Source organism: Pseudopodoces humilis, chromosome 9, assembly GCF_049639895.1.
Source record: "Pseudopodoces humilis isolate 2021_Gansu_Grassland_sample_001 chromosome 9, ASM4963989v1, whole genome shotgun sequence".
Classification (NCBI taxonomy): domain Eukaryota; kingdom Metazoa; phylum Chordata; class Aves; order Passeriformes; family Paridae; genus Pseudopodoces; species Pseudopodoces humilis.
The window spans coordinates 3,308,352-3,328,450 of NC_142208.1; the positions used below are offsets into that span (position 1 = coordinate 3,308,352).

The 20,099-nt window shown below is 49.5% G+C and overlaps 1 protein-coding gene across 1 annotated transcript; it reads left to right on the plus strand.

The window, feature by feature from the left end:
* The first annotated feature begins 1,231 nt into the window (after window positions 1-1,231).
* On the plus strand, window positions 1,232-16,211 carry ASAH2 (N-acylsphingosine amidohydrolase 2). The gene is made up of 20 exons (XM_088059662.1): window positions 1,232-1,358; window positions 2,819-2,904; window positions 3,288-3,437; window positions 3,904-4,080; window positions 4,400-4,527; window positions 4,926-5,003; window positions 5,434-5,554; window positions 6,230-6,355; window positions 6,641-6,727; window positions 8,319-8,423; window positions 8,525-8,606; window positions 9,030-9,145; window positions 10,173-10,267; window positions 11,118-11,157; window positions 12,081-12,176; window positions 12,708-12,803; window positions 13,397-13,546; window positions 14,300-14,359; window positions 14,906-14,994; window positions 15,855-16,211. The coding sequence occupies exons 1-20, from the start codon at window positions 1,232-1,234 to the stop codon at window positions 16,045-16,047; spliced, it is 2,202 nt and encodes a 733-aa protein (XP_087915788.1). The 3' UTR covers window positions 16,048-16,211.
* The last annotated feature ends 3,888 nt before the right edge of the window (window positions 16,212-20,099 follow it).

Below are 20,099 nucleotides of genomic sequence, written 5' to 3' on the forward strand. Positions count from 1 at the left end.
GCAGCGCAGTCCTGGAAAAATGACTTTGGGAGAGGGAGGTGCTGTCTGCAGCTTCACATAAACACACAGGGGGGAAAACCTTCCATCACCTCCTTGTGGGATTCAAATTATTGATTGGTTTCTCCTTATCTTGTGCCACGCTTGACTCACGGCGTTACTCAGCAAGAATTTTCCAGCTGAACTTTCCAGCTTGGAGCAGGTCTGGAGCTGGGAGCCACTGGGACGGGTGAGGGAGCTCAGGTAATCCCGCTGGAGATTCCCCTGGGATCCCGTAGGATCGGTGTTTGTATCTCCCAGTGGCTTTGGGGCAGTTTTGTCAGAGGGATGATGAGAAGTGCCAGGCTGATGTGTTTTGGGCTGGTGCTGGGATAGCTCTGGACAGCTGAGAGTGCCTGGCAGCCAGTGCCACGCTCAGGGAATAAAGAGGGCAGGGTGGGAACCTGTGGCATTTGATTTGTTGTCACTAAAATATTTGCTCTGTGAAGTTCAGCCCTGACCATGAGTGCTGTAGCGAAAGCAGCTGATAAGAGAGGTCACCTGGAGCAAGTCTAAGTGACCACTTAGATGCTGATTTCTCACTGCAGCATTTTCAGGACCACAAGTGCTCATTCCAGCAGTTGTTTCCTGCGGGTTCATTGTTTCCAGGGCACGTTCCCTGTGAGGAATAACCTGGAGGCAGGAGCTTTACCAGAGCTGGAGAATGTTACCGCCAGGAAAATCAGATGCTCTGCCTCATTCTTCCCTTTCTAATCACAGAATAATCCCAGACTCACAGACTGGTGTGGGTTGGGAGGGACCTTGAAGAGGAGATTCCTAAATTGATGTTTATTGTGGTGACAATATTATCTCCTGACTTGCTCTGAGCTTCAGCATCTCCTCCAGCCACTCAGAGAACACAGGATCTGGTGGAATATTGTGGGGTTTATTCCCAGATCTCTTCAGAAGGGTGAGCAAAGTGCCTTGGGAAGCGCAGGGTTGGGGGTTTGGGTGCTCTCCCTGCAGCTCCTGTCAGGCCTGGTGTCAGACAGTGATTGCTGCCGGCAGGAGATACTTTTTTGCTGTCTTAAGCTGAAAAATAAATCTCCATTTCCTTCTCTGTGCTGCTGCCATCTCTGACACTGGGGTGGGGGACACAAACAGCTCTCTGGGGGTGGGGTGTGAGCTCTGGGTGGGATGTGCCCCTCACTGGGATGTCCCACGGGCTCCTTTCTGCACCCACAGTGCCCCCACCATGCATGGAAAGAGGTCCAGGTGCTCCTTCTCCCAGCTGGAGGTGATCCTGATCACGTGCCTGGTGCTGATGATCGCCCTGACCGTGGTGCTCCTGGTCCTGCACTTCCTCACCGAAAACAACAATGGCAAGTGGAGCAATCCCAGCCCCTCCAAGCCCTCTGCTCCTGGCAGGGTGCCCAGGGCAGGATTTAAATGAAAGGGGGACAGGTAGAGGTCCCCAGGCCACTGCTGAGCTGCCACCACTGCCCCTGCATGTGGTCCTTTCACCCAGGCACAGCAGCAGGAGCAGGGGGGTCACAGCAGCAGCTCTGGGCATGGATGCATAGCTCCAGGGATGGGGTGAGGTTGGCTGCCAGCATCCATCCCTTCCTTCCATCCTCCCTTCCCTCTCTCTGCCTGCTGCAGAGGGTCCTGAGAGCCCCTCACTCCCAGGATTTGTTTTACAACCCCATCCCAGCCCACTGATGCCTCCAACCCCATCCCACAGGGCACAAGGGAGCTGTACTTAACATCTCAGCAGTGAGACCTTCCATCTTCTAGATTTTGGTCTCAAATTGGATGTAGTTCACCTTTAGGACTCAAAACTTCATGTTTTTAAGCTGTAACACATCAGAGTTTTGCACAAGTGATTCTCCTCTGTGTCAGAGCTCAAGGAGGAGGAGAAGGAGGAAGGGTAGTTCTAAGGGGGTGGCCCAGTTGGCTGGTATAATTTTAAATGACAGAAATGGCATCAGTCTGTGGCCAGTGTGAGTGTTTCCGTTCTGTGTTCCAAGTGACAGCCCAGGAAAGGCCAGGCTGGGAAGACAGAGCATCCCCTCATCCCAAAGCCCTGCCTTGGGCAGCAGCAGCTGTGGGAACAGAGCAAGCACACAGAAATATTTCATATTTTCCCACTGTATTATCTCAGGCTGCAGTGATTTGTGGCTCTGGGAACTCCTGAGATGCAGATGACCTTTCTGATTGATTATGATTTGATAGCCCTCTATGACTTTTCTTCCACGGGTTTGTCCATCCTGGAAGGATTTCTGCACCTTCCCGGTGGCTGGGGTGAGACACCACCTCCTCTGGGAGAACCTTTCCTCACCATTTGGCTGGAGATCACTGCTCAGAACTGCTATTCCCTTCTCTGAGCTTCAGCTGGCTCTGCTGTGATATTTTTGGGGGGAGGACCAGGGCACCAGCACAAGTGTTGGATGTGCCCTTCTCTCTTCCCTAGTCCTTTCCCAGTAGCTCCTGACACGCCATCCCTTTTGTCTTATCCCTGCTGAGCTGAATTGTCTTTGGGAAACAGCACTTGGATCTGGCTCCTGCGTGGTACTGGTGGGCTTGGAGGGTTTAACTGGGAACTCTGGGCTGTTCCCCCTCGCCGTGCATCACCACCCATCTGACACAGCCCAGTGACCCCTCTGGAGAGCTCCCCGGGTGGTTCCTCATTCCTGCTCCACCCAGAGGTCTTCACAGCCTGGGCACATTGACAGCCCACTGGAAATCCACTCAGAGCACTCAGCCAGAGCTCTTTGGCCTCTTTTGTCCCTGATTCTGCTCGCTCCCGTGTGCCCTGATCTGCCAGCTGTTGTTCCTACAGATTCCAACAACATAGCAGAACCAGCAAAGTACTTGGTGGGTGTTGGCAGAGCTGACTGCACGGGGCCTGTGGCACAAGTGCCTCTGGTGAGTTGGGGAAATTCCTCATGGGGTTGCTGAAATACTGCTTTTTCATCCTTTGTGAGTGTTTTTTGGCAGGATTTCTGGTTTAGAGCCTCTGCCTTGCCAAATGGGTGTCGCCTTCAAACTTAAGTTGAAATGTCTTTGAGGTTTGGAGCAAAGTGGGCTGGTGGGAAGTGTCCCTGCCCATGGCAGGGGCTTGGAAGGAGCTGGGCTTTAAGGTCCCTTCCAAGCCCAAGCATTCCATGATGGTTAGAATTGCGGGGTGACACGGAGTCACAGCTCGGAGCTGTTGAATGAGTCCTCTGACCCCTGGGCAAATCCGCTCAGGAAAATGAGTGCAGAGGCATAACCAGCTCAGGATTTCTGAAGGAGCTCCTCTCTTGCAGATGGGATATGCCAACCCCGACCAGGTGGGTGGGGGGCTCCTCTCGCGCCTCTACAGCCGAGCCTTCATCGTGGCAGACCTCAAGAACTCCAGGCGGGTCATCTTTGTCAGTGCTGACATTGGAATGGTGTCCCAGAGAGTGAGGTTGGAGGTAAGGGGCTGCAAAGGAGGGGCTGGGGGCTTGTTTCCTTCGGGATTTCCTTGGGGGGGTGCTGTGCCTCTGCTGGAAAAGAGCTTTGCAGCCCTCAGCAAATGAGGCTGGACTTTGCTCACTCTTCTCTTAGTGGAAAAGTTACCGGGAGTTTGTTGGAATCACAAATACATTATCATGGTGCCTCTAATGTAGCAGAGGAGGGAGGGAGGGAGGTGCTGGAGAGCTGTGGATCATCCTGGGATGATCTGGGATTCACTTCAGGTTGGATTTAAAGGTCTTTCACCAGATATTCCTATTTTGAAGTTCTTGCCAAGCCCACAGCTACAACCTCCTTGTTGTGCCAGGCAGGAAGAGAAGCCTGAGGAGGGGGATGGATGGTTGAGGTTTTTGCAAGAGCTGGGCCCAAATCTCCGTAGCCTTTGGGCACGAGAAGGGGTTTTTAGGAGCACCTCCTTCCTCCCAGGTGCTGAAGCAGCTGCGGAGCAAGTACGGCCAGCTGTACCGGCAGGACAACGTCATCCTCAGCGGCACCCACACGCACTCAGGGCCCGGGGGGTACTTCCAGTACACCCTGTTCTGGATCACCAGCAAGGGGCTGGTCAGGCCAGCCCTCAGCTCCATCGTGAACGGCATTGTGAAGGTCGGTGTCACCCAGTTCAGCGTGTTGGTGTTTGGGGTGGCAGCTCCACGTGGCACGGCCTGAAACACGCTTTGAGGGGGGCTTGTGCTTGACAGTGAAAGCAGCTCAAAAAGCAGAAGCTTTGCATCCTTTCTTCAGAGGCAGCTGTTGGTAGTTTAAAAATGTTATCATAATTTTCTAGAATTTTAGAGAAGAAAAATCCCAAATAAACAAGCACCCCCAAATTCCAGGAAAGGGCTGGGGAGGGAAAGAAAGAGTTTTCCCGGATAACCTCCCGTGTGCCATACCGGATGATACCCCTTGTCTTGCTGCTTTGCAGAGCATAGGTATTGCCCATGAGAACATGAAGAGAGGAAGGCTCTTTATAAACAGAGGCACGGTAGAAAACAGCCAGATCAACCGGAGCCCTTTCTCCTACCTCGCCAACCCGCAGTCCGAGCGGAACAGGTAAAATCTCCCCAGGCAGGAGGGAGAAATTAACGGCTTGAAAAGGATTTGAAAGCTGTAGTTGCCCTCTCCAAGCACGAGGAATTGGTGAAGGATGCGACCTTGTGCTTTATTTAACAAGTAAAGGGTCAGAGGGCATTAAAGTGAGGTCCTTGGTGCACGGATTTGTGTCATCCCCGTTCCCTGGAGGAGAGGTGCCGGAGGACAGTGGCAGCCAGAGCTCTTCCCTCACCTCCCCAGCTGGTTTCAGATGCCTCTCTAAGGCCTCATTGTGCACTGGCAGTACCTGCAATGACCTTTTCACATCCTGGCTCAGCCTAGTGGGGATTTAACCTGCCAGAGCGATGCAGAGCACGGCCCTGACTCTGATGGGGTTTCCTGGCTTTGTTCCCATCCAGGTATTCATCCAACACGGATAAAGAAATGGTGGTGCTGAAGATGGTAGATGAGGATGGATCCGAGCTAGGCCTTATCAGGTACCGACCACCAGAGCAGCAGGTTTCTCTCCATACCCTCATTATTTTTTGTAAGAACCAAAGTGCTCCCTTCTTCCCCCTTTTTTACATGACTGACTCCTCCTCGTTCCTTTGAATATGAAAATCCCTGCAAAACATAATTCTCTGGGTTACTGCAAGAGTCAGGTCAGACCTGAAGGAGCTTGGTGGCCCTGATAATGACAGTGACAAATTCTTGTGGCCTCAAGGCCTGGATTGTTACAGCCATGAGCCCCCCTGGCTGGGAAGGGAGAGGATGGGAATCCTGTGCCCTTGTTAATCCAGCCCTAAGCACCACGAGTCTCTGTGTGTACTCTCCCAAAGAAAATTCCCACAGACACATGAGATTGAGCAGGTCTGAGCTGCTGCACAGAGTGACCAGAGCATTTTCTGTGTGTGCCTTGTGACCCAGCTGGTTTGCCGTGCACCCGGTGAGCATGAACAACTCCAACCACCTGGTGAACAGCGACAACGTGGGCTACGCCTCCTACCTGTTCGAGCAGGAGAAGAACAGGGGGATGCTCCCCGGAGAGGTGGGAGTGCCCAAAGGAATGGGTGAAACAGGGCTGGGACAGGGTGGGCAAACAGAGACACAAGGACTGAGGTGAATGCTTTATTTCCTTTCTTCCTCTACAGAAGGGAAACAGGAAGGTGTATTCTTGACTTTACAAACTAGTAATCGGTGGCAGTTATTCAGACTTGAGGAATTACATTTGTTTTGATTAAAATCTGGGGAGGTTGTGGTTGTCCCTGGAAGTGCTCGAGCCTAGAACAACCAGGAAAGTGTCCCTGCAGTTAGCTCCAATAGTTCTCACCCAGTAAATCAGTCATGGTGATTGCCTGGAAGGGAAAAAAATCCTGTGCAAGGTGCTCCAATGACCCATAAACTTCTGATCAGCAACATGAGAAGCCAGGGACATGCTGGGAAGGGCTGAGGTGGAAGAGGGGGAGGAGGAAACACTGCCTGCACACCAAGGTGGTGTGAGGTTCTCCCTGCAACGGCATGGTGTGCATCCAATTCTGTCCTGCTCTTCCTGCCCTACCCCTGGGATGTGCCTAAACCCCCTCCTCCCCCATTCCAGTGCTCCCAGTGACTCTGGGAATAAACCAGAGTCCTGCTTGGTGATCGCAGCGGCTGCGGGGAGAGCTGCAGGTGGGCTTTGCAGCTTTCCCTGCAAGGCACTGCAATGCTCCTCTGGCCTTGGCAGGGCTCTTTTGTGGCCGCCTTTGCCTCATCCAACCTGGGAGATGTGTCCCCCAACACGCGGGGCCCGTTCTGCGCCAACACGGGCGAGTCGTGTGACAACCCCCAGAGCACCTGTCCCGTCGGAGGGGTGAGTGTGACCCACCTTCTGCAGAGCCGTGCATGGAGAGGGCACCAAAAGTAAAAAATCACCTCTTCTTGGACTGGCCTGGGCGCCACTTCCAGGAATTAACTGTGCTTTGCCCCTCACCCCCAATTTTCTGGTCATTCACCCTGAATTTTCCTTGAGTGTAGTAACCCTGTGCCTAATTTTGATGTGGCCTGCAAGAAGCTCTCAGTTCCCAGTTCCCAGGATCTGACAACCTGGCAGTGCCAGATGCTCTCCATAATCACTGATGACCAAATTTCCCAACAGGCAGCCATGTGCATGGCCAAGGGGCCCGGGAATGATATGTTTGAGAGCACCAGGATTATAGGGCAAAATATCTACTTGAAAGCAAAGGTGAGGCATATTCTGCTTTCTGAGTGTGTGTGAGTGCTGCTGCGACAGGAATTCATGCTAATTTAAGTAATTTGATCAGCCTTGTGGATCCCTTCCCTCTGGATATTCCATATTCCATCTTCTATCTACCTTGTATCTTGTATCTTCCATATTCCACATTCTGCCTATCTTGTACCTGTTTTGGTGAATGTTTGGAGATTCAAATTACTCCAAAGTTCCTTGATTTTGTTTTTAATGAGTAAATGAGCTCTGCAACCAGCTGGTGATGTCTCTGTCTGCCAGAATCAGGAGGACCTCAGAGCCTGGAATTCGTTAGACTTAGGACAGTGTAGGAAATCTTAATGGTGGGGAAACATTTCCTCAGGTGTAACACATCTGATTAGAAACCTGAATTTAGACTGGACAGCACATTCCTTTTTTTAGATACATCATTGCAGATGCTGTCATTTAAAAATGTTGCTTTGGGGTTTTTAATCACACTATTCCTCACTGGGATATAATGAGGATGTCCCCTCTTATCCTCTTCCTTCTCCCTCCCATTCATCTCAAAGGCATCATGACAGGAAAAATCCTCCTGGAAGAGCTCAGAGACACCACCACCACCACTTGTGGGCCAGTTTGCCATCACATTCCCAAACTGACATAAATGTGGGGTAAAATGTGTGGCTTGAACCCCCACAGAGGATGCTCCCCTTGCTCTGCTTGGCCCTGCATTTCCTCAGTCCTGAGGGCTCCCTTTTGTCACCTGGGGGCTCTAAAGCCTCCCTGGATTGAATTTGTTGGTGTGATGTGAGAGCAGTGAGTGCAAGGAGCGCTTTTGGCAGCACTTCAGGGACAGCAGCTTGTAGGAACTGGAGCATGTCCAGCAGAGGAGGAAGAGCAGGAGGCTTGGTGCTGGCTTTCCCTTTAATCACTGTTTCAGAGGCTGTGCCCTGAAGTCACTCCAGGCTGATCGTGCCTCTGTCCCCAGTGTGAGAGTCCTGGTGTGTGCATCAAACACAGGGGAAAAAAAAACCCTGCTATTGTCTTTAACACCTCAGACTCCTGGCCTTCAAAGGCTGTGCCCTCAGCTCCTTCCAGGAATGTCATTAAACCTGTACAACTTCTGGCAACCCTTCCCACGGGCCAACCTGAGGCTGGAAAACCATTCCCTGAAGGGCTGAGTGTGTGTAGTAAATACCTGCAGCTGTCAGGGGTGCAGTAAACACATGGCAGAGTATTTATTATCTTTAAGGCACTGAGTAGAGCAAAGCGCTTCTTTCTCACAGATAACATTTTTTCTGCTTGGTCTAAAATGTGAGAAATGCCAAGAGGTGGCAACCAGAAGATGCCATCCTGCTGAAGTAGGGGCATGTTTAGGTGTAAAAGAGAAATGTCCTCCCTCTCTGAGACAGGGAGGGCTTGCAGGGCTCAGGGCATGCAGGGTGTAGAGTCAGGGTGACAGAAACAAAGGGATTTGGGAAGTACAGTGCCTGGAAGAGGCCCCGGGAAGGTGGAACGAGGAAATGATCCATACAGCTGCTCCTCAGCAGAGCTGGGTTCCTGACCACTTGTCCTTCAAGGATGTTTTTCCACCTCCCGTGTCTCTTAGGAACTGTATGAAAAAGCCTCCCAGGAGGTGACAGGGCCCCTGAGCTCAGCCCACCAGTGGGTGAACATGAGCAACGTGTCCGTGGAGCTCAACGCCACACACACGGTGAGAGCGCCAGGGAACGCCCTGCTCCCGCAGCAGCAGCTGCCACAGTGAGGGAAACGGGTTTTCTCTCTTACTCCCTTCCTTCTCCCCTTCTGATTTAGGTTAAAACCTGTAAGCCAGCCCTGGGGCACAGCTTTGCTGCAGGGACTATTGATGGAGTGGGGGCTTTCAACTTCACCCAAGGTAATTTGGGGGCAGGTCCCAATGCGGCTCTGCATGGCCAGGGAGGGGTTGGCATTCCCCAGGGAGACTGGAACCCCTGGAGTCACTTCACAGCATCCAAAGGAATGGTTTTTAGGCAGGTGGGGGAAACCCCTCACAGGTTTGTCTGTGTCCATTCTGGAAAAGGTATGGCCATGCCCTGGAGGAAGGAGAGCAAGGGGATGTGGAATAGGGGAATTAAGAGCTGGTTTGGGACTCCCCTGCTCATTTGTTCCCATTACCTGAAGGCTGCCAGGAGCTGAGCTGGGCTGGAGCTCTGCAAAGCACCCCAGGAGAGGGAGGTGGTCTGTGCCCACTGAGAAATGTCCCACTCCCGTGAGCAGGGAGTCTGGGAAGCTGCTGGGGCAGCTGAGGAACACTGTTGCAAGATGTTTCCCCCTCAAGGTGCAGTAGAAGGGGACCCGTTTTGGGACCAAATCCGGGACCAGCTGCTGGGAGAGCCATCGAACGAAACCAAAGCCTGCCACAAACCCAAGCCCATCCTCTTCAGCACAGGGGAGGTAAGGACACTCCCATGGGGAGTGCAGGGATCACCGGGCTTGAATCACAGACCCCAATCCCTCAGGGCTTTGTTGGGGAGCTACAGGCAATGTCTGTGATGTCTGGTGAAGAACAAGGAGGGAGCACAGGCTGCATGGGCTCTGCAGAGCTGCTGCTCCATCGAGCCCAGCCCATCCCCATGCCCAGGGCATGGCTTGGTGTTTCTGAGCTCTCCCCAAATCCTGCTCGACAGCTCTAAATGGAGATCACTGTCCCTTATCCCACCTGGCGCTCCCTTGGCACTGAGGCAAATGTGCTGCTGCCGAGCAGAATGATCCTGTCCAGGGCTCTTCAGAGCACTTAGACTGTCTGGATAAGGAAATTCATTGTTATTCCTTTCACCAGCCGCCTTAAAAACTTCCCTGCTGTCACTGTGTTCAATCAGCTCCTCACCTCAGCTCTCCTCAGAAGAGGCCCCAGCTCCTCCCAGCCTCCTCCTCCACGCAGGATGGTGTTACTGAGAGTAAATTACACTTTATTCTTATGGCTTTAGCACATTTTAGGGATACTCTGACAGGCCTCCTGCTTCTGATGTGCTTCACAAGCTCTTGTCATTCATGTTTTGACCCCAGCAAATTGCTCCTCAGAAAAAAAGCCCTTTTCAGGCTTGCTGGAGTGTGATTTTTCATCTCCTCATCAATCCCAATTCTACCCTTTTTCCATGCAGGTGAGAGGTCTATAGGTGCTACCCTGACCTTCTTTACCCACTTTGCCTAAAGCTGCCCCTCTGGCAACACCTTATTTAGGGGATTTTTTTGCCTTACCCGTAGTATTTACCTGTGCCTTACATGCCTTTTACGGTCAGACATCATATGAAGGTAAAACACCTTCTCACGTGTTTCACAAATAAATTAACTTTAATTTAAAAATAAATTCACAAAACACATTTATCTGCCTGGTTGATGACTGTAGGAAGTAAAACACCTCAGCTATTTTTTTTTTCCCACTAAACCAGAGTATTTGTCTGCACTTTTTCATCCCCCTTAGATGACTTGGCCCCACCCCTGGCACCCGGACATTGTGGACGTGCAGATCGTTGCCATCGGATCCCTGGCAATCCTTGCTGTTCCCGGGGAGTTCACGTGGGTATTCCTTGGGTCTTGCTCTATTTATTGCAGCCAGATTTTGTTCAAGCCTCTTGGAACAGTTCTGCCTGCTGGTAGTAATGGGGATAGGCTCAAAATTGTCCTCAGACTCACCCTGAGAATAATTGAGATGCACACAGGCTTCCTGAATCATTTTGGTTGTGACAAAATGCAGTTTCAAGGAAAACAAAGGAATTTGCTAACTTAGATTCTGGTTTTGGCACCACAAATGTCATAATGATGAATTGCACTGACTGATGGTGGTGCAATGATGCACATTTAAATGGGATAATGATTTATCTCTAGTGTCTTTATTTCTACCCTGCCCTGGGGTGCCTCCAGTCCCTCCCTAGTTGTGGTGATGGGTGTGAAATGTTTTGAGGTGTTTTGGTTGAACTTGTGCATAGAGGTTTTAAGGGATGTTGGGAAATGCTGGAGCTGCTGTGGGAATTTCTGGTGGGTGCTGCAAGTCCAGCCAGCAATTCCTGCTTTAGATCCCTGCTCTCCCCAAATCCAGGGGGGGTCGGGCTCTGCTGCCAGGGAACAGGGACAGGACAAGGGGAAACGGCCTCAAGCTGTGCCAGGGGAGGCTCAGGTTGGACACCAGGAGGAATTTCCCCATGGAAAGGGAGCTCAGGCCTTGGCAGGGGCTGCCCAGGGAGGTTTGGAGTCCCCATGCCTGGAGGTGTCCAGGGAAGGGCTGGACGTGGCACTCAGTGCTCTGGGCTGGGGACAAGGTGGGGATGAGGCACAGCTTGGACTCCATGGGCTGGGAGGGATTTTCCAGCCTCAGTGATCCTGGGATTCCATGATTCTGGAGCCTAACTTTGTTCCCTCCATGCCCTAGGACCATGTCTGGACGCAGGCTGCGGGAAGCTGTTAAAAGTGTGAGTTGCTGGGGTTTCCCCAGAGCACAGCACGTCTGGAACTTCTCTTTTTCTGAGCCTCCTGGTTCTGCCCTCCTCTCTTCCCAGCTGGGCTCATGGGACTCGTGTCCCACAGATGTTTCCTTCTCCCATTTTCTTCAGAAAGATTTTCCATCTGCTTCCTGACAGGCAGGATAAATGAATATCCTCCCCAAAACACCAACTGATCGGGTTTCAATCCATTAAGCCAATTCCACAGGGATCCAGGCAGAACTGATGCCAGCAGGAGTTTGGCTCTGGGATGGAGGCGTTCAGCTCCTTAATCCCTACCAGGATTTTGCAACATGAGAACAACTGAAAGAAAAAAAAAAGTAAAAAAAAAATAGTATTTTTTTTCATTTGATTGACACATCCTGTCTGCAGCTTTAATAAAATCCCAATCCCAGATGCTGTCTCCGCAATTCACCAGGCCTTTCTCACACTTATATCCCTGATTTTTTTAGGAGTATACAGTCCTAATCAGCTATATATCAGCTTCCAAAAAAACCCCTAGATTTACTTGAATGTGAGGTCATTTGTACCCTTTTTCTTTGGGGAGTGAATATGAGACCTCAAAAAACGCAAATTGCACTTGTAGGTTTGCATTCCTGAGCATCCAGCCCCCCTTCCCATATAACTTTGTATTCTGTCCTGGGTAATAATAATAATAATAATAATAATAATAATAATAATAATAATAATAATAATAAAATAATAATACCAATAATATTGCCAACTACCATAACATTATTAATATTTTATATTATATATATAATACATAACATTATATATATATATAATATTAATATAATAATAGTAATAATAACAACAACAGTAATAATGACAACAGTACAGTTGTGCATGAAGCAGTTATTTCAAGGTAAAGGTTGTATTTCCTTCCTTAGGAATTTGATTCCCACGGGACACCAAAGATGAACGTTGTAATTGCAGGTTTGTGCAATGTCTACACCCACTACATCACCACCTACGAGGAATACCAGGTAAATGTTTAAATTGGGGATTGAGTCTGTCTAACTGAGCTCAGCTTTTGGCTCCATGGGCTAATAGTTCATGTGAAATGATGTGTGTTTGGAGTTCTTTTCCTTCACCACCAAAACAGGCAGGGAGAATTGGGAGGGAAGGTTGGAAGAACTGGGGTTAGAAGAATCCCACCTCAAAAAAGTTGGAGGGGGAGGCAAGTTGCATCAGAAGCCTTTAAAAAAGGGTAAAATATTTTTTTTTTAAAATGTTTTTTTAAAATCTTTTCTAAAAAAGGGTAATAATTGGGAGAGCAAAGAGGGTAAAAACTGTACTAAAGGGAAGAGCAAACAGGCCCTCCCTGTTTGCAACAGGTTGGAGAATGAGGAGTAACCTGAAATTGCAGCAGAAATACTTTGGTGAATTGTTGGGGCTGTCTCCTTATCAGAAAGGGAGTAAATGACCCCACTGCTGATCTTGAGCTGGGTGGGATGGGATGTACAAACCATTCAGGAGCCTTCCCAACCCTCCTCTCCCAAATTTGTCCTTTCCAGGTTCAAAGATACGAGGCTGCCTCAACTATTTATGGGCCACACACCCTTTCTGCTTACATCCAGCTGTACAGGGGCCTGGCCAAGGCTATTGCTCTGGTAAGCAGCACTTCCCACATGCCACAGGCTGCTGGGGACACCTAAATCCTGTCAGGGGTGGTGGCTGGTCCTCACTGAGGCCACCTGACTGCTGCCATTGCTCTTCAGAATCCACCCTGAGAAACACTACATGGTATGAAAATAATTCCTGTAACGGGGGTCTGACACCACTTGAGAAATTCTGGGGGTTTGTCAGCTCAAAGTGTAGGAAATCAGTACCTCCAACCTTTCAGCACTGCCTGAAGTTGCTGCTTTTCTACCGAAAGGGAAAAAAACTTGCTGTGTTCTTGGTGTGCCTGGTGGTGCCCATTAACACTGGGACACCGGGCAGGAGTGCTGGGCAGGAATATCCTGGCATGTTCTGGGGCTGGATTTAGGAGAACCCAGCTACAGGGCAGCAGGTGTCCTGCAGGGATTGCTCCTGCAGGCAGAGCACAGATGGAGATCCTCTGCTTTGGTTTCACACTCACTTTATTATTCCTACAATCTGTGCAAGCGGAGGCTGGGAGGCAGAGCCGGAGCAGTGCTGTGGCTCCTCAGGGAACCCTGGCTGTCCATGTGGATGTTTAAGGAGCACATCTTCCCTCTCCCAGAATGCCACTCAGGAGCTGCCCCGTGGTCCAGAGCCCCCACTTTTCAACGTAACCAGTCTGACCCTGCTGCCTTTGCTCAGCGCCGAGAACGCGCCGGCCAATAAAGACTTTGGGGATGTGCTGGAAGAAGTGAGACAAGAGTATCGAGAGGTGAGGGCTTCAGGGAGTCCCTAAAACCTGAGAAATTGCCTTTAAATTCTTCCCCCTCACCCCACAAATCTGTGAGTTGTGGTGCCCTCAGACCAACCAGGTCTCATCTCTCTGGTGGGCACGGTTGAGAAGGCAGGGACAGAGCATTTCCATGTACTGGATGGGAATAAAATGGGTGAATAAAGGAGAAAATAAAAGCCCTTCATTCAACACGAAGCAGATTTCCCCCTCTGCTTCAAAACAAAACAGCAGTTGATAAAGTAGGCAAATATTGCACAGTGATTTTTTACAAGCAGCAATCAGGTCACCTTTGATGCCTCTGCTGTGGAATGTGAAAGAAATGAAATCAAAATGTCAGAAATGGTTCTGTTTTTAATGCTCAGCATTTAGATAAGATTTCAGTTCAGAGCAAGGGCTTTCACCTCACTGCTGTCTCCTTACTCCCTGCAGTAAGGCAGGGAGGCATTCTGAAAAGCCTCCCATATTTCTTCCCTTTTTTATGTGCAGTGGTGGAGTTTATCAAGTGGACAAGTGGAATGGCAAGGCCCAGAGCAGCAGTACAAAGCATAAATTGTCCACTGCTGTTGCAACAAGTGAAATTATAAATAATTTAAAACAACAGCAACAACAAACCAAGCACAATCAAACACCACAAAAACAACCCACCCCCTAAATGCATCAAATGGCCTCTTCAAAGGATGCTCTTAATGTGCTGCTCAGCCTTTAACACAAATCTCAATTTCCCCTCCCCAGAGAGAAGTTGCTGAAGTGACTTTTGTGGGTGCAAACCCCAGGAACTCTGCAGAGAATGCGGTAAATGGGATGGAATGATGCTGGAATTGGGGTGTTTGGGATTAATGGGTATTTGGGTAGGATTTTTTCATTGCTGGGAGACCAGAGGAAGATGTGTGCTTTGGGAATTCACACCACCAGATAGCTTTTGGGGCAAAGAAGTGAATTTGGGCTGTTCATGACCTCTTTATATTATTGAAGCTGAACCTTATTATGCGTTAGACCAAGTTGATATCCAGGGAAAACCTGGTCTCTAATTTCCATCCTACCACCCTGCTGCTTTATTTTAACAAAAGAAAGGAAATTAGAAAAGCACTTAATTCATTCCATGATTCACCTGGCATGGACATTGTCACTGCCCATTCTCTTCCTACAGGTAAGTTCTTTGCATCATTTATCAGCTTAAATTTGTGCTTTGGCAATAAAATATAACATTTTTGCCAGTAATTCCCAGATTTGCCAGTAAAGCATGAGGAAGCAGAGTCCCTATCCAGTTTAAAGTGCCACAGAAGGTGGGGACGTGCCTGTACCTTCAGTGTCTGCCAAACTCTGGTATTTTTATTCCAGACTGAGCATAACTTCCTGACGGTGGAGAGATACTCCAACATTTCCGGCAGCTGGCGCACGGTGCTGAACGACGCCTCCTGGGACACCAGGTGGGTGCCCTGAGAAATTTCCCTGTCCCACAGAATCCAGGGAATCATTCCAGTCTAACCTCATTCCAGAGCTCCCAGCCCCAGGTTAGTCTTGGCCCTGCAGGCCATGCTCTCCAGGGGAGGATCAGCTCATATTTGGGGGGGGAGCAATTTGGCAAAACTGGTGTTCCCCTTGGCTCCAGAACCTGGAACAGAGGCTTGTAAATTTGGGAAAGGGAGGAGGAAGGGCAGAAAGTACAGGAGGTTTGTGGTCCAGCTTGCCCCTAGCCTAGATCCATCCCTCTGGCACACTGTGGGGATGAGTAAGATGCCAAAGAGAAAAGAGGAGAGACTCACAGGGAAAACTGCCCAGATGTGCTGTGCAGCATAAGCAGACAGCAATTTTGGAAAGTTTGGAAGAAAGAAAAGTTAAGTGTGGAGAGGTCAGCCTTCAGGAAAAATATCCACAAAGCAGCAAGGCTGGTGACACCTTTCAAAGCTGTAGGTGAATCTTCATCAGCTTCCCAAGAAGGGCTCCCTCAGAGCCAGCTGAAAAATCCCTTGTGTCCAGGTGAAGTGTGGGGGTTTTGAGGCTGAGCATTCTCTGTAGAGTTTTAGAATTGAGCAGAAGGGCTTTTGCACAAGGAGTCTGTAAAAGAAAATGGGCTTTTGATATGGAAATGGGTACCAGAAGTCCTGAGCTCAATAATTAGACTTTGTTTGTGATTTAAGTGAGTATTCATCCTCTTGGTTTAGCTCTGCCCCTGCACAGGGAGGACTTAAAATGCACTTACCAGGAGCGTGTTCATCTCATTGCACGTCGTGAGCTCCAATAAAACGTGGATTTCCTTGCTGACTGCAGTTTTGGGCCTGTTTTGCAGGTTTTACTGGAGCAAAGGATCCCGAGGCCAGAGCAATGTGACCATTGAGTGGCACATCCCGGCTGGCACAGAGCCGGGCCTCTACCGGTTCCGCTACTTTGGGCACTGCAAGAAGAGGCTGTTCCCCTTCTTGAAAACCATCACAGTCCCATTTGAGGGTTCATCCTCAGCATTTCAAATCACAGCTCCATAGGTGATCCCACTCCCTAGAGGAATGGTGGTAGATTTGGGCTGTGCAGGATTTGGACTTGGATGATTCTTGTGGGTCCTCTCCAACTCCAGATGATCCAGCAACGTTCTGGGAGAGTTTTTTGTGGCTCTGGGCATCCCTGGTGCCCCTTGAGTGCTGCTGGTCATCCTTTGATGTGCAAAGCTTGACTTTCTGGAAAGTTCTGGCTTTTCCCTGCACTTGAATCTCCTCATGTGTCCTCAGTAAAGTGGTTCCTGTCCTGGCCAGGCCTAGTTTCAGCTGATTCTTATTGTAATAATGATGTAATTTCTTTAGTCATTAAAGCTGTGCCTGTTGATGGTGAATAGGCTGTCCCGGAGGGAATTAGATGGAAATCAGTAAGAACTGAATTGATGAGCTAAATCTGCCGGTGAGGCAGCTCTGAACAGACCCCAGCCTGCTTTTTTGGGAGCATCAGGAAAGACCCAAGGCCAGCAGGCTCTGGCTGGATGAAGGGTCACCCACAGAAGGGATTGTGGTCCCTCTCCAACCCACACAAGAGCACAGAATGAAGACACCATTGTAGGCTACAAGGACAGCGCCCAAACCTGCTGGCTGAAAGTGTTTCACCACAAGGAAAGTCCCAGGAATGCAGAGGATCTTCCCAGGAGGGTTTCAGAGCTGCCTGGACAAAGCCATGACCACCTTGACCCAGTGTTGGTGGCAGGTTCCTCCTGAGCTGCCTCCCACCAGCATTGCCATGGGCTGCCATAAGTGGGGACAGCTCCACATTCCCTAAACCTCTTCTGCCCTCTGTGAGTGGTAGAACCGGGGGGCACAGGGAGAAGAAAACACAGTTCAGGTCTGGATTTAGGATTCTTGTAGGGTCTGACAGCTAAACAACTGTAAATGTTTAATAAGCTCCAATAATGTGTACCAATTTTGTATGCAATCTCCTTAATTCTTCAGAGAATCATCAATCAGATAATTTTGCCTCTCTTTAAAATCAGTAGGAGAGGATGAATTATTCATTTCCAACCAGCTGCAATCAGTCTCAGACATCCCCATCCGGAGGAGCTCAAAGCAGTCGTAATATTGAGTCAGGAAAAAGAGAGAGCTTTGAAAGAACATCACTGGGAATCAAATCCCTGGAAATGCTCCTGATGGCCTGTTCTAATAACTCCACCAGCCACCCCACTAACAGAGGGGTTTTTTTTAGTAGACCATGCTTAGGACATGCAGGACATGTTTAAGCCAGCCAAGCTGGATTGCAAAATGAAAGATCTACCCTCTAAACCATGAACATCTGACCCAAAAGAACTCTCTCCTAAAATAGTGTTTTTAGGAAGCATGGGAGAGGAAGTTTTGAAATCCAGAATTAGGGTATCTGGAGAGTCCCTTGTGCCCCAGCACAGGTCACCTTATGAAACACCTCCTGTTTATTTGGCTGTCATCAGTGGGCAGGATTTTGAAGTTTAGGGGGCTTTTTAAAATTTTTTTTTCAATTTTTATTTTTTATTTTTTTTTATTTCCATCATATTTTGTGTGTAGAAAATTCTGTAGGAGAGAAGCCCTTGGTTTTATTTGTTCTGTAACAGCATCGTGGCTGTAGGCAGGCAGCGACCAGCAGCCCGTCCCTGCTTCCCTGCACGCTTTTTGGGGATGCTGTGCCTGGATCCAGCAGCCACTAGGTGCCAGTGCTGTTTTACACGAGAACAAACTCGAGCCAAAGCCTAGAAAAAAAGGAATTTTTCAGGAATTTGGGCACCTCGCCAGCTGTTAAATATAGCCCTCACTACTCCTCGCAGTTGCTCGTCCCGGGCTGCTGTCCCTCGACGTGGAGCCATTTGTGCCCTGCTACGTGCTGGGGAGAAGGGCAGAATTCCACCTTTGTTTTATTTTTGTTGGTGTGGGATTTAAACTACCACGAACTCGGGAAACTTGTGTCCGCAGGCTGAGCTCCTGTGCAGGACTCGAGCACGCCACAACCTCCCCTCCTGCACATCCCGTCCCTTCCCAATTTACCAGCAGAATTAGGAGATGCTAATTTGGGATCTGACCCGCTGCTGTCTCGGGGCTTTGATGCGGGATTTGGGATTTGTTGGATCCTGTGCTTGTCTGGGGCTTTTTCCAGCATCCCACAGAAGGTATTTGTGTGCAGCCTATCTGCAGCTCTCTGGTTTTTAACATCTCCACAAACCGGGGTCGGATATACATGGGGTGGGGCTGAGGACCAAGGAATGTCACTCTTCCAATGTTTGTTCCTTAAGCAATCCCAAATCTGGATGGGTACAATCCTGTGGATAACTGGAGCCAGGCCAGGACGAGTCTCTGGGCATGGAGAGGAGTTTGAGGTGTTCAGGGAGACAGCAGCCCACCCCAAACATCCCCAAAGGACAGGGGTTGGTGGGCAGGGGCTGTCTGAGCCCTCACCAGCACTTAAAAAAGGACAGCTGAGAACTGGAGTTTTATCCAAGATGAGATTTTGGGGGACACAAGAAGGAAGAAGAAAGGAACATCCATCCCATCAGAGCACCATGAGTAGCACCAGGGCCAGGCTGACCCCCAGCTGGGGACCAGCAGGGACTGGTGACCCCTGACTGGGATGTCGCCTTCAAAGGGTGTTTGGTTGGTTGGTTTGGGGTTTTTTGGAAATCCAGCTCGGTATGTGATGGAGCAATGAGATGAGATGGTCCCTGGGAAATTTAGCTGGGAAAAGGGAGCCATGAAAGCTCCCAGGTAAAGCAGATCCCTTTGACAGTCACATTATCCCATGGACTGAGGGGGTTTCAGTGGGACATGAGAGCTTCCCTGTGGGATGTTCCAGGGTCTGGCCAGCTCCAAACACAGAGTTGTGTCACCCTCAGGGACTTTTTATTCTCACTCTGCACCTCAGATGAGAGGCCCTGTGTTGTACAGACCTCCAGGAAAGCACTGGCTGGAAGAAGGGAGATGGAGAATGCAGTTTTTGTACCCCTTGCCTTGCCAGCAGCCAATGATGAGTCCATCTGCTGATTTTTCTGAGTGTTGATCTCATCACTTACACCTCAAACTTGTCTTAGACTGGTTGGTGGAGGGTGGATATGGTTTTTGGCTTTGTCTTGCTCTCCACTGGGAACCCATATCTTTACAAATGGGAAATAATGTTTTCTTTAAGTTGGGTTGTGGGTTTGAGATTCCTTGTAAAATCATCCTTGCAAAACTGACTGGCCAGCTGCTGCTGAGCAAAGAGGGAATCTCAGTTGTGCCAGGGGGAAATGTTACAGCACAACAGCAAATTCTCCATTGCCCTGGTTTTGGAGAAAATGAAAGCAGGACATTGGGAAAAGCTAATGAGGGAAAATAATAGAGCTGGCAGAGCTGCTGGAGCCCAGAGTACAGCTGACCTCTTTGGAAGAACAACGTCAAGCTATTTCGGCAAAATCTCTTTTGGAGTGGCAGGGAGGCCTTGGCTTGTGTTATCAGATCTTCCCCCATTTCTTGGGCTCAGGATCTCTCTGGAAAGGTGCAAACCCAGAGCCCCTTGTCCCAGGGATTGCTGTTTCGCAGTCATATGATGGTCTTCCAAGGAGCAGGGCCTCATCTTAAAAAAGATTTACTTATCAGTGACCTGGCAACAGGCTCTTCACAACGTGGGGCAAATCCCCCACAGCCCTAAATCATGGATCTCCCCATTTACCCCCTCATTTTTGCATGGTGTTGTCGCACTATTGATACAACCCCCCCCAAAAATCTCCACGGGGATCAGGTAAGGAACAATTACCATTGTAATGAATTCACGGCAAACCCAATTCCTGTAGCACTGACGGGTAAATAATTACTGTTTAAATAAGAATATTAAATAAATAATAAATAATTACTGGTGAAAGAGGGCAAAGAGGCCAAGAACCCCCCGATTTTTCACTTAGAAGTGCAGAAGAACCTGCTGATTTTGTGCTGCGTGTACTTGGTGAGGGTCACCAAAGTGTGGAAAACACTCCTGAACCACTTTGTGACCCTGCCAGCACGACCTGGGATCGATCTCCCCAGAGCAAAGTGTGCTCCTGTTTACCACAGATGTATACAAGGGCCAAGGC